Genomic DNA, 14077 nt, shown 5'->3' with positions numbered 1-14077 from the left:
AGAATTCAGAAGTGAATTCAAAAGTGAATTATTTCTAAAACAATTCTAAGGAGAAAAGTAATAATTTTGTTTCTGAATAAATTCTACTTGTCACAAGTTATTTTTAGGCCGTGCTAATTCCGACCTCCTGTCTGCAGTCTTCGAAACCCCTTTTGTGCTAATGCTAGGTTGTCAGGAATCTGCCTATTGGTACCTGTGGATTCACACAAGGGCGGAGCTACCAGCCAAGGGCGGAGCTACCAGCCAAGGGCGGAGCTACCAGCCAAGGGCTCTCGTGTTGTTCCTCAAAAGGAAACAGTAATAGTTTTGCCTCCTTTTTTGTGTTCCCTACCGCACCTCATAGCTGGAGATCACACGTTTTTTGTTTGTTTTTTTTTTTTTAATTTTTTAGATGTTTATTTTTGAGAGAGAGAGCACAAGTGGGAGAAGGGCACACACAGAGAGAGAGAGAGAGAGAGAGAGAGAGAGAAACAGAATCTGAAGTAGGCTCCAGGCTCTGAGCTGTCAGCGCAGAGGTGGGACTCAAACCCGTAAACCGCAAGGTCATGACCTGAACCTAAGTCAGACGCCCAACTGGCTGAGCCACCCAGGTGCCCGGAAATCACACATTTCTCAAACTGTATTCTTCATGAAAATGAGAGGGAAAGAGAAAGAACTAACAAAACTTAGAAAAAGCATACTGATCAGCTCTTGCTTGGCTTTGTTTTTGTATAATTCTGAATCCATTCGCAGATCTTTGAAAACAGGAGAGATCCATAGAACCCACTGCTACCTTCCTGTTATATTCAGTTACAGTATGTTTCTGGAGTGAAAAAATGTTTTGAAAGGAAACAGGAGGATGTGATCAGGGAGTAGCTGTTTTGTTTGCAAGATAGTGTTACTATAACTACAAAAAATTCATTGTTGTGGGAATTAGGAATAAATATATGGTCCTCTTACCCTTGGCAAGGGAAACTGTTCAATGTATAGAATTACAAAATACTAATATTTTATAAATCATGCTTAATTCTTCCTTGCTTTTCATTTCCACTGCCTTCAGTGTTGATATTTCTTAACTGTCTCACGTGGGAATTTTGATACTTGCTTAGAATTCAAAATGTGAGCATCTGCCAAGAATTAAATAGAATGTAATTTCACAAAATCTCAATTCTAATTTTTTAAAAAAGTGACAAAGCCAACCATCTTTAAAATGGATGCTGAGGGGGGCGCTCAGTCAGTTGGGCGTCCGACTTCAGCTCAGGTCACGACCTCACAGTGTGTGAGTTCGAGCCCCGCGTCGGGCTCTGTGCTGACGGCTCAGAGCCCGGAGCCTGCTTCCGATTCTGTGTCTCCCTCTCTCTCTGCCCCTCCCCTGTTCATGCTCTGTCTCTCTGTCTCAAAAATAAATAAAAACATTAAAAAAAATAAATAAAATGGATACTGAGGAAACTATCAAACATGCCTGGAAGTGTTTATAATTATTAGTATTTCATATACTTGCATGTTCATATTTATTTTTAAGACCGATGTGCTGTTTAAAAATGCTAACTATATCTCTAATAATTTAGTTGCCCATATTACTTTAATATGTAGGAATAATATAGTAAATAAGAATAGAGTCAGTCTTAAAGTTCACCTCCCTTTGAAGCAGCCTGTGGTACATTGGAAATCTAGCACTCAGTGTAAGGTCTGACATACAATTGGTTGCTTAATATATGTAGGTTTTTAAAGTTTATTTATTTTGAAAGAGAGACATTGCAAGTGGGGAAGGGATGGGGGGGGGAACAGAGAATCCCAAGCAGGCTCTGCACTGCCAGCGCAGAGCTCGATGTAGGGCTTGAACCCATGAAACCACGAGATCATGACCTGAGCCAAAACCCAGAGTGGGTCACTTAACCAATTGAGCCACCCAGGCACCCCTTTAATTTTTTTTAAGTTTATTTATTTTTGAGAGAGAGAAAGAGGTGCAGAGAGAGAGAGACACACACACACACACACACACACACACACACACACACACACACAGAATCCGGAGCAGGCTCCAGGCTCTGAGCTGTCAGCACAGAGCCTGACTGGGGGCTCAAGCTCACAAACTGTGAGATCATGACCTGAGCCGAAGTCAGATGCTCAACCAACTGAGCCACCCAGGTGCCCCTTAATATCTGTATTTTTTAGATGAATGAGCAAAAATAATGTAATTTTTAAGTAAATTATGTTTTCTAAATCACAAGGGATATTTGAACATTAGAAGAATAAATATTTGATCACAAATCATTTCACATTTTCACATTGGGAAAATATTGCAAAGTGGTAGGAAAATATTCAAACTGAGAGAAGTTAACAAATGATTTTTAATTCAGTATCAACAACTAATTGAAGGTTCTGCACATAAACCAAAAACAAAGGTATTTTTCAGGTTCCTTTATTATGTTATCTTTGGCAAGCCTAAGGAATATTTCTTAAAGTATTGAGAATTTTCTTAGGTCTGTTTTGTTACATTTCACTTATTAAATTGCATAAAAGTAAAGTTAATGTTGCTGTCCCAGTAATTGAAGTTGGGTTTTTTTCATTATTGCCATTTATTAACAAATGGGAGTAGAACCATTTTTTTTTTCTCAGCCTTATAGAATAACTCGCTCTTTATTGCTCTATTTCGTCTCAGATGTTTAGGATAGATATATATATATATAGTTATTTTTTTACCAAACAATGCTAATTTTGTAGAATTACATATTCCCAAATGAACCTTGAGAAAAAGATTTTGTTGTTTTGCTTTTGTAAAAGAGGGACTATGGCTGTAGGATATTATGTGTCTTTAAAGAAGATGCTAAATGCACATTACTAGCATCATTCATAGAAATTCTATCCAGGGGGGTAAATAGAAAATGAAAAAAAAAATTGAAAAGAAAGCCAAAGAGGAGAGAATATGAACATAGAAAATATGAGGAAAGTAGATAAAATAAGATGGAGGACATCCAAAAATAACAGTAATCACAACAGTGGACTAATTCGTCCAATTAAAAGCTAATGACATCAAAAAGGTACATTCACAGGGGCACCTGGGTGGCTCAGTCGATTGAGCTTCCGACTTTGCCTCAGGTTGTGATCTCATAGTTCATGAGTTCAAGCCCCAGGTTGGGCTCTCTGCTGTCAGCAGAGCCTGCTTGGGATCTTCTGTCCTCCTCGCTCTCTGCCCTTCCCCCACTGCCTGCCCCCCCCCCCCCAATAAACTTAAAAGGTACATTTATATAAAATGTTCCCCTGACGCTAGATCTCAGGGAACTCTGCCATTCCAGGTACAACTGGGAAGTACCCTTCCCCTAAAAAAGTACATTTATATAAAACTCTAGAAAATACAATCTAATCTAGAGTGATAGAAAAATGATAGTCATTGCTGGTGGGGTGGGGCACCTCATACATAAAAGTCATTTGTGCTGAGAAAAGACTTAAATTTCAAAGGTAAAACCATAATACTTTGAGAAATGATCTAGGAGAACATCAATCTGAATATAGAAGGATTTCTCTTTCTTTCTTTCTTTCTTTCTTTCTTTCTTTCTTTCGAGAGAGAGGGAGAGCATAAGCAGGGGAGGGGCAAAGAGAGAGAGGGAGAGAGAATTCCAAGCAGGTTCTGTGCTTGTAGCACAGAGCCTGATGTAGGGCTCAAACCCACGAACTGAGATCATGACCTGAGCTGAAGTCAAAAGCTGGACACTCAACTGACTGAGCCACCTAGGCGCCCCTAGAAGGATTTCTTAAGACACAGAAAGCACAGAAGGAAGAAACTGATAAATTCAGTAATGTGCAGATCTAAAACTTCTGTTTCTCACACACACACACACACACACACACACACACACACACTAAAAAGAGCTGGGAAAAAAATATTTATGGCCCATTTAATTGACAAAGAATTAGTATTTCTGTGGAATTTCCATGACTCAATAAAAAAAGACAACCCAGGAGAAAAATGGGCAAAAGATGTAAACAGGCATGCGACATTAACAGGAGTCCCAAATAACCAATAAACAGGAAAAGAGGCTCAACCACAATCTTCAGAGAAATGTGAATGATAGCCAACATCAGAGCCCATTTGCAAGCCCCCACCTCCCATTAATAAAAAGCCCATATTAAGCAAAGATGCCTGCAAAGATGTGTTGACAAAGACATAACCATAGCACATGTCTGCTCTTAGAGAGTAAACTGGTACAAACACTTTGGGAAACTATTTGGCGGTATCTGCTGAAGTTAAAGATGGGCCAAGTGTAAGGCCCACGAATTCCACTTATAGGTGGGTCCACCAGGGAAACTCCTGCATTTAGGTACCAAGAGATGTGTGCAAGAATGTTCATGGCACCACTGTAGCAGACAATATGGGGCAGTCCAGATTCCACCAGCATTGGATAAATCACCGTGTGGCTCTTGGGTGGAATACTCCGTAGCAGCAGGAAAAAAAAACGACTTAAAGCTACAAGGAAGACTCTTAGGAGCAGAATGTAAGGGAAAAAGCTCACAAAAAGTCACAGAAGCGTACGTGCAATGTGGTTATGTCTTTCAGGACACAAATAAATGTAAAACTATCAAGAAAAGCATGGGAATAATAAACACAAAACCCAGAAACGGTTACTTTGAAGGAGGAAACAGATGAGCTGGAAAAAGCCAGTCTGGCTCAGTGGGGGCTTCAACCAGTACAGTGTTCTTGTTCTGTGATTGCGTGTATTTAGGTCTTTGTTTATACTTGACATTTGTTTATTTTATAATTCGAACCTATACAATATTTCATAAAGTTAATTACTTTTAAAATAGGTGCAAATTACCGAATTTAGCCCATGACAATGGGATACCTATGTACACCTGCAATAAAAGTACACGTTTTTGGAAAAACGGTAAATCATGAGTTCCATCCCATTACTTACGTTTAATTAAATTTCCTTTTGCTAAAGGTTTTCCTTCTTCTCCCCCCTCCCCATTTCCCCTGCCCTGCTGCTCCCCGATTTTTAGGAGAGATTTGAAGCACTTTTCACTGTCTATGATGACCAAGTGACATTTCAGTTGTTCAAAAGCTTTAGAAGAGTCAGAATAAATTTCAGCAAACCAGAAGCAGCAGCAAGAGCGCGAATAGAACTCAACGAAACAGACTTCAACGGGAAGAAGCTGAAGCTGTATTTTGCACAGGTACAGGTGGACAGGGAGGGCACTGTTCTCTCAGCCTCCTTTCCTCCCAAAGTACCGTCATTTCTCCATTTTCTTGCTTATTGCATCAGAGGTCTTTGAATCCCAAGCAGCAAGTAATGTAAAAGTATTTTTCCTTTATTTTACAGATATAAAAATATTTATTAAGCATATTTTCCCTCCTAACTCTGTTTTGCTTATACTGATAGTCAAAGGAATTCATTTTTCTGGGCACCATTTCTCAACTGGTGAAGCCCTGACACCTTAAGATCAGTGAATTAACTTTTCTCCCGTGCACTTGTGATGTGACATCCTTGGGAGAATTGAGAAAATCGTCTCTGAAACCGTTTCTATGTTGTGTGATTCATACGAGACCCCCTCACTGAAAATGGCTGCCAGCCTAGGGATGACCAGGGGGGTGGCGAGGACCATGCAAAAAAGGCTGTTTCTGGGAGCCTGTGGGTTACCAAGAACCGGAAGTGCTTACTGTTCTAATCCCTACTGGTGGAATTCTCTGAAACTAATTTCTCCTCAGAAGAATTGATGACATAAAGGCTTTGACCTCTATTCATGTATTAAGTAGGCTGTTTTACTTTCAACTGATGCTTTTCCCCCTTGGTCTTAACTTTCAAATTAAAAAAAAAAAAGGGGGGGGGGGAGGAAGTACCTGAGTGGCTCAGTCGGTTAAGCATCCGAGTCTTGATTTCAGTCCAGGTCATATCTCTGGGTTCATGAGTTTGAGTCCCGCTTCAGGTGCCACGCTGACAATGTAGAGCCTGCTTGGGATTCTCTCTCTTCCTCTCTACCCCCCTCCCGCTCGCTCGCTCTCTCTCTCTCTCTCTCTCTCTCTCTCAAAAATAATAAATAAACTTTAAAAAAGCAGAAAACCTAGATGACAGTTGTCAGGATATTTCAGTGGAGCTGCTTGAGACACAGCCGATGTGACCTAATCTCTTCTACAATCGGCATGTAGGTCTCCTACCATTCATTGTTCCTTCGTCTGTTTGTCAGTTGCTTCTTCCAGGCAGCTGTCGAACACCCGGTGTGCGTGGGCTCTGTGCTGTGCACCGTGTGTGCCCCGGGGTAAACTAAACGGACCGGCCGCCGCTGGGGGGTGCGGGCTGTGGACGGGGGCTTGGCTTTCGTGGTCTGCGAAGAGGTGTCACAGCCTGAAGATGAAAAGGAAGAAACAGCCCCGTGGCAACCTGGTCTTGAGAACCTCCGTCCTTCCCCACAGGTACAGATGTCCAGTGAAACACGGGACAAGTCGTATTTACTGCCACCCCAGCCAGTCAAACAGTTCCTCATCTCCCCTCCCGCGTCGCCTCCGGTGGGGTGGAAGCAGGGGGAAGACGCGACACCTGTTATAAATTATGACTTACTCTGTGCAGTTTCCAAACTGGGACCAGGTAACAAACTTTCATCTTTCCTTTCCCCCCCCCCCCCCCAAGAAACTTTTTTGTTTTTGAGAGAGAGCAGAGGGGGAGGAGCAGAGGGGTGGGGAGGGAGAGAGAGAGGGAATATCTCAGGCAGGTTCCACACTCAGCCCAGAGCCCGATGTGGCTCTGGATCCCATGACCCTGGGATCATGACCTGAGCCAAAATCAAGAGTCTGATGCTCAACTAACTGAGCCCCGCAGGCATGAGAAACCTGAGAAACTTTTGTGTTAAAGGCCATATTCAGCGATTTGTGTTCTAGCCAACTGGTAGCAACACGATCAGAGTGGAGGATAAAGTCAAATAAATCCGGGTTCAAACTCTAGTGTTTGCTAACTTTGTGATTTTTTTTTTAAGATTTTAAAAAAATGTTTGTTGATTTTTGAGAAGGAGAGAGGGGGACAGAAGATCTGAAGTGGGCTCTGTGCTGACAGCAGAGAGCCAGATATGGAGCTTGAACTCAGGAACTGTGAGATCATGACCTGAGCCAAAGGCAGACGCTTAACCGACTGAGCCACCCAGCTGCCCCTTTAAGATTTTATTTTTTAAATAATCTCTACACCCAATGTGAAGCTTGAACTCACAACCCCGAGACCAAAAGTCACATGCCGGTTGCCCTGCGAACTGTGATCTTCAGCAAGTTACTTAGCTCCAATTTCTGAACCTGTTTTCTCATCTAAAGTAGTGGTCGTAATAGCTCCCATTCAGTGTGGACTCAGTAGAAGGATTAAATGTTATATACATAATACTCAATAAATGTAACCACAGTTTTAACTGCTGCAGATTCTACTAGTAATAACAGGCCGTTAGTGAATGTTGGTTACCTTGTCTACACTGAAGACTTACTTCAAGGAATTGGTGGCAATACCAAACCATTCCTTCTAAATTCTTCTACTTATTTTCATTTCTTTTTCTTTGATTTCTCTCATCTCTTTAAAATAATATAAGAAATCAATGCCATTGCTGGTTGTCCACCTACAATAATATTATGCCTCTTATAGAGGGAAACAGGCTTTTTAGGGAGGTGGCTTACTGTTGTTTTTAGACATTACAGGCTATATCTTAGATGTATGAGGTCCTATAATAAAGGGCTTGCTTGGGGCATCTGGGTGGCTCGGTGGGTTAAGTGTCCGACTTCAACTCAGGTCATGATCTCACAGCTTAGGAGTTTGAGCCCCACGTCAGGCTCCGTGCTGACAGCTCAGAGCCTGGAGCTTGCTTTGGATTCTGTGTCTCCCTCTCTCTCTGCCCCTCCCTGCTCATGCTCGCTCGCTCTCTTTCTCTCTCTCTCTCTCTCTCTCTCTCTCTCTCCCTCTCTCCCTCTCCCTCTCTCCCTCAAAAAACATAAATAAACATTTAAAAATTAAAAAAAATAATAAAGGGCTTGCTGATGCTGCCTGGCACCTTACAAGTCTCTCCTGCAAGAAAACCAAAATCATCCTAAAGTTAAGGAGTTCACTCATACTGTTCATACAACAGTAATTAGCATTTCCATTTTAACTCCCAAGACCTCAGTACCCCTCACCAGCTAATTTCTTAAAAGGGCAAAACTGGGGGCGCCTGGGTGGCTCAGTCGGTTAAGCGTCCGACTTCAGCTCAGGTCACGATCTCACGGTCCGTGAGTTCGAGCCCCGCGTCGGGCTCTGGGCTGATGGCTCAGAGCCTGGAGCCTGCTTCCAGTTCTGTGTCTCCCTCTCTCTCTGCCCCTCCCCCTTTCATGCTCTGTCTCTCTCTGTCCCAAAAATAAATAAACGTTAAAAAAAAAAATTTAAAAAAAAAAAAAAGGGCAAAACTGTCGAAGAACCTTCAAGTATCCTATCTCTCGTGCCAAAACTGAGTGGAACAAGAAGTTTTAAGACACAGACACCTGTTCTTGCCGTTTACCTCCACAGGAGAGAAATACGAGCTCCATGCAGGAACTGAGTCGACACCCAGCGTGGTGGTTCATGTCTGTGACAGTGAAACTGAAGAGGCGGAAGAAACAAAAAACCCCAAACAGAAAATTACCCAGACGAGGCGCCCCGAACCTCCAGCCGCAGCACTGGGTGAGCCCCAGACCTTCGATGGGGCGCTGTGAGGTCGCTGGTTGTGGTGCCAGGCAGGTGCCCTTGTGGGCTCAGCACCGGAGCCCCGTGCCCCTCTGCAGCGTTGCCGGTCATTGGCGCCGATCCTGTGTGTGGGGGAGGCTGGGAGTGAATGGGGCGCGGTGTGTTTTGCCACCACGCCTGTGCTGCAGACATAGCCCTATCAAGTCGTGGCGGATTTTACCTGGTCGCAATTTTAACAGATCTTCCGAACAGCACACGAAATGAAAGGATTGGCCCCCAACGCGTCGCAACTCTTGACCATTTTTTAAGCGGTAGCAAATTAGGAAATTTGGCTGATTTCTGGCTCCCTCCAGCAATGGTAACTTCCCTGATTCCATTTCGCATGGGGTACCAAAAAACTAAAGCGGTAGTCACCGAGCTCAGTACCATTTTTATGAATTTAAAAATAGTCTTACAATTTCAATAATCTGCTGTGGGTACTTTTGTAATGGTATAATAGCTTCCAGCTACTCTGTTGATCAAAGGTCAATTGTTCCTCCATATACGTGAAATTTTTTGCACGGAAAGAAATCTGAAATGTAAAGTGATTGATAGAGAATCATTTTTCTCAAGTAGTTTTTTCTTTAGCTTTGGGGAGGAAATGCCAAATTCACTTTGACTATGGGGATCACATAGTACAAATCCGTGTGGGTGTTAGTCTCTTCCCTGTTACTGTTAAACTTCAAGAGGACGGTGACGCACAGACCACTGTTCCCAATGCTCCGTCCCTCCCAGAGAAAGAACTGCTACTTTGGAAGTAGGACATACCACCAGAGAGTTTGACTGACGAGGACCTCAGGTGGCTCATGCGATCTGCCATGTGGGACCATGTGCTAGCCTGTAGCATACCCAACTGTCTTTAGCCACCTGTTGAGTTTTTCAATGGTAAACATTGTGTGTGTCATTCATTGACTTTAAAGTTTTTTTCTTAATGTTTATTTTTGACAGAGAGACAGAGCATGAGTGGGGAGGGGCAGAGAGAGAGGGAGACACAGAATCCGAAGCGGGCTCCAGGCTCTGAGCTGTCAGCGCAGAGCCCGACGCGGGGCTCGAATTCACGGACCGTGAGATCATGACCTGAGCCAAAGTCGGACGCTCAACCGACTGAGCCACCCAGGTGCCCCTTCATTGACTTTAAATTAGAAAAGGTACCGATAAGGTTTTCCGAAGACCAATGTTTAATGGCCTATTTAAACATTTTCCAGTTTCCTTTGGAAGAAAAGACACACGTATTCTTTTCCGCTGAGTTAGGGAAAGATGGGGGAAATTGAGATCATTCAGATAGTCAGACTTCTGTTCCTGGTGCAGTCTTTTATACTCTGGCTTACACTTGGCATTTTTCCCTAAAACAGAATCGTTTCTTACTTGTGTTTCAGGAGTGGATAGTGGAAGCCCCTAAAGCAGAAGCAAGCATCTTTTTAACTTTCTGTGGTCTGTTCAGACTTTGTAATCCTTTTATAGAAAAGTCTCATAACTAAGAAAACCTGGCTTTGGTCAGGTGGCTCTGCTGAGCTCTGTTCACTGTGCTGTTGCCTCCATGTGTCAGATGTCTGGAGCCCCCTGGCATGTGTGTGAGGGGCCGCACATGGGAGTTTGGACCAATAAACCAAGGAGGCTGTGCCCACATGGAGAGAAGAACACAAATTCATGCCAGGATGTCCGTACATTTTTGGTAGCATGTTTTTGTGGGTTAGAGGTTCTTATTATGGAGAGATTTATCTCTGAGGACTTAAACTGTATTGCCAAAAAAAAAAAAAGTTTTCTATATATTCCTTGCCCTCAAATTCTCTAAGATGATACACTCTCCTCTTTATAGATGTTCGCTGCTACTAAGCTTCAATATAAATTCAGTTGAAATTTGTGATCTCATAAGCAGTTTATTAAATTCAGATAATTGGCATTTTAACTGACAGTCCCTTGATACATTTGCTTTGCATTCTAAATTTCCCATTTTGCCGGTTTTCTTTTTTTTTTTTTTTTTTTTTTTCCCAACGTTTTTTATTTATTTTTGGGACAGAGAGAGACAGAGCATGAACGGGGGAGGGGCAGAGAGAGAGGGAGACACAGAATCGGAAACAGGCTCCAGGCTCCGAGCCATCAGCCCAGAGCCTGACGCGGGGCTCGAACTCACGGACCGCGAGATCGTGACCTGGCTGAAGTCGGACGCTTAACCGACTGCGCCACCCAGGCGCCCCTTGCCGGTTTTCAATCTTACCTGGCTACACTAATCATTGCAGATTGGACCCCGTCAGGAAATGTGTGTATTTTCAACAGGTGGGAATTAAAATTTTTCCTTTTAGGTAATGTTTATTAGCTATAATTTTCTAAGTAATCAGAATCCATGATGTTTTATTATTTGGCGTGGCATTCATGGTCTTCCTTCCAATTAAAGAATAGTCTATCCCTAACTTACATAACCTGGTTTTAAAGTCAGGCGGTGCAAATTACCTGAATATTTTCTTTTTCTCTGTTCTTATTTTTTTGAGAGTATTGAATAAATTGAAAAACTTAAATCAAAATAAATATATATTAAATATAAAATACGTCATATATATTAAACTTTTCTGAATGGAAAACATTAATATTTTCATTGCCTCTAATGTAGTTCCATAAGGTGAATGCTAAAAGAAAAACTCCTAAATGCCCATAAACTTTTAACTATTGTGAAATTAACCAGTTTCTCAACAAGTATGATGGGCTCTGTCCTTTTTTTGGCCATTTTTATATCCAGCTCATGTAACCATCTTATAAGAGATGAGGCTCGTGTTCTTTTTTTAAGTTCCTTTTAATACGTTTAGCTACATTTTTCTTCTCTGAAGTTGAGTTACTACTTAGATTGAACTGATAGTAGAGTAGCTATGTGCCCTTTGGAAATCATAACTTCTTCTCGGGAATCAAATTACTTAGAGCATTGTGAGGAAAGAAAATGATGCTTTGTGTTAGGAAAAAAACAGTCTGTGAGGGATAAGAAAATCATAGCACTTAATGAGAATAGTCAACAGAACCTGCAGTGCGTTGGCTCTTCCGTTCTAGGTTCGTGCAGCATACCCACCTGATAAAACCAGAAATCAGCCCATTTAAGAAGTGTGCTGGTGTGAGGATCGACTAGTTGAAGGTTCTAAGAGGCAGAAAGGGTGTGAACAGTTCCCTTGCCCTCGGGAGCAGAGAGCAGGAGAGCAGACTGATCTTCTTACTGTCTGCTTCTTGAGAATTTATACACTAAACCTGTCCACATAACTGAGAGCCCAGTAAACGCTACCAGGAACTTTTAAGCTCAACAAAATGGTTCAGATAGAACATGGTGTGTTTGAATCAGAGCTGCCGGGAGATGGGACAGGAACAGCACTGTCGCTCTTTTAGAAAATGGTCATTTTGTTTCCCACTCCCAGCGATTTCGTCTCAAAAACTGTTGTGATCGAAAGTGAAGACTAGATTCTCTCAGAACCTGAGCCACTGTGCTGAAGGAGGCTTTGGAAAATGACGTACTCTACTCCTCCTGTGACACAGACGAGAAAACTGAGGTGATGCGACTTGTTTCAAAGCTCGCAGGGACTAGCTTGCATTCCCGGCTCCCGTGTTTGGGCCTTTTCTACTTTTTTCTTGCGTAGGCCTCTTTAGAGGCCCTCAGAAGCAGTGAATCTCTGTCATAAGAAAACAGACAGACAAAAAAAAGGGAAAAGAATTCTATCTCCCCCTGAAGGGATACAGTGAACAAGAAACATCAGATGAAGGTAGTGACTTAGTAATTTCATGAGTGAAGTTATGTTCCGTGTTTGTGTTTCTGTTGTCATCGTGCTGTTGGGATTGGAATCCCATTAAATAATGGCATTTTGGTAGCCAGCAATTATGTTGACATTTTGTGTGGGCTCTCCTAGATTTTAGTCGTAACGAGATTAAAATATAAACGGCCATACTTGAGATGTGACTCTCAGGAAGCAGCGTGACATCTCGTCAGATTTGGAAACAGTTTGCAGTGGAATATGACACCATTACCCAGTGCTTGTAAAAGGTTGAAGACTGACCTGTGCTTCATGTTTCGAGATAGACTCTTTTACAGACCATAGCTTTCTTTTTAAAAGGGAAGATCTCAAACATAATTAAGCAGTGGAAAATGTATGATTTTCTTTGGTGCATCAGAGTCCCCTGTCTGCTGGTATCTGCCTTTTCTCTGAAGATGTGTACTTTTAATACCTGTCACCCAGGTGAACGTGGTCAACCTTCCTTCCCCCCCACCCCCCACCACTGTGCTCCTGTTTTCCACCTGCATCTGCATCGTCCTGTATGAAAGGAAACAAAGTACTTTATCCGTGTGACAATATAAAGGAACAAAAGGTGAGGGGATTCATTCTTCCCAGCTGGAAGGTAAGTCCATTGTAATAGAAGCTCACTTTTTAACAAATTAAATACATTTGAAGAAAAAGGTTTATGAACCTTGTTCAACAATATGACAAGTACTCGTTTGCTTTATGAACTCCCCTTGGGGTCCGGGCCAGCCAGATCATTTTCAATGGAACGCCATCGTTGTGTTTAACCATGAATCGGGAAAATGCCAATACCTTGAAGAGTGTTGTTTTTATTGCCAAATACACAAGCCACAAAGCAACAGGAAGTTGCCACAACTGCTAGGTTTTACCGACCAAAAAGATCATAAAAACGGTCACGTTCAAAATAGAAGTTTCCAGCCAAGCTTAAGAAAAACGAACATTGAGCTGAGTCCAAGTGTCTCCATCCATTTAAACAGAAGTGTAAAGACCTTTTACTACATTAGACACGTGGTCTCTCTCGTAAACTGTGTTTCCTTTTGAAGCAAAATCAATTATGGGCCGCAGACCCTTGGAGTTTCCTGCACCGCTTCGACTGAATGTTCATTCTGTCATAACGGAAGATCTCTATGCAGATAATACGCGCTTTCCTGTATTGCTTCCTATTTAGTGCCCAGGCTGCCTACCCCAGACTGGGGACTGCGGAGAGAGAAAGGTGGCTACTCGTGTGGCTGCGCTTTCCTCTTCCCACGGCTTGTCACCCCGAGGTGGGGGCCCCAGACAGGAGGGATCCACGTTTCTGCTGCCAGCGCACATGTCCTCCAACTGTATCTTCATCGAACCCAGGAGTTGGATTGCCATTTTATCTGAACATGTTCGTGATCTTGTGTTATCTTCATGGGCACGTTACTTTTCTGGTACTATAAATTATAGTGAATATTCATTGTACTTCCGAAAACTGGTCAGTAATTTATATACATGTATTCTGTATTTTAGTGTGCTTGAAGTGACAGTCCGTAATTCGTAGTAGTTCGTTACTTGTCAACTTTGGCTATCCTGTATTTTTAGGACATGTAAACGTTCCTTGTCCTATCAAAGTGACAAAAGCAGAATGTAATTTTTTTGGAATCCTTGTGATTACTT

General features: G+C 42.4%; 1 protein-coding gene across 4 annotated transcripts in view; it reads left to right on the top strand.

The window, feature by feature from the left end:
- Nucleotides 1–13691, top strand: part of RCAN3 (RCAN family member 3) — a 40208-nt gene extending 26517 nt beyond the window's left edge. For 2 of the 4 annotated variants that reach the window (XM_078452195.2, XM_078452193.2), the window contains 3 exons: nt 4978–5157; nt 6392–6557; nt 8478–8784. In XM_078452195.2, coding sequence (XP_078308321.1) covers nt 6392–6557; nt 8478–8662 — 351 coding nt within the window. In that variant the 5' untranslated portion in view covers nt 4978–5157 and the 3' untranslated portion in view covers nt 8663–8784. Of the gene's footprint in view, nt 1–4977; nt 5158–6029; nt 6118–6385; nt 6558–8477; nt 8785–12061 lie in introns of those variants that run through there. The other 2 variants (XM_078452194.2, XM_060623927.3) reach the window with 2 other exon arrangements.
- Nucleotides 13692–14077: the final 386 nt, after the last annotated feature.

The sequence above is a fragment of the Panthera onca genome, chromosome C1 (assembly GCF_046562875.1).
Source record: "Panthera onca isolate mPanOnc1 chromosome C1, mPanOnc1 haplotype 2, whole genome shotgun sequence".
NCBI lineage: Eukaryota > Metazoa > Chordata > Mammalia > Carnivora > Felidae > Panthera > Panthera onca.
The sequence above is the reverse complement of the archived record's forward strand: the minus strand, read 5'-3'. Positions and strand labels throughout refer to the sequence as shown.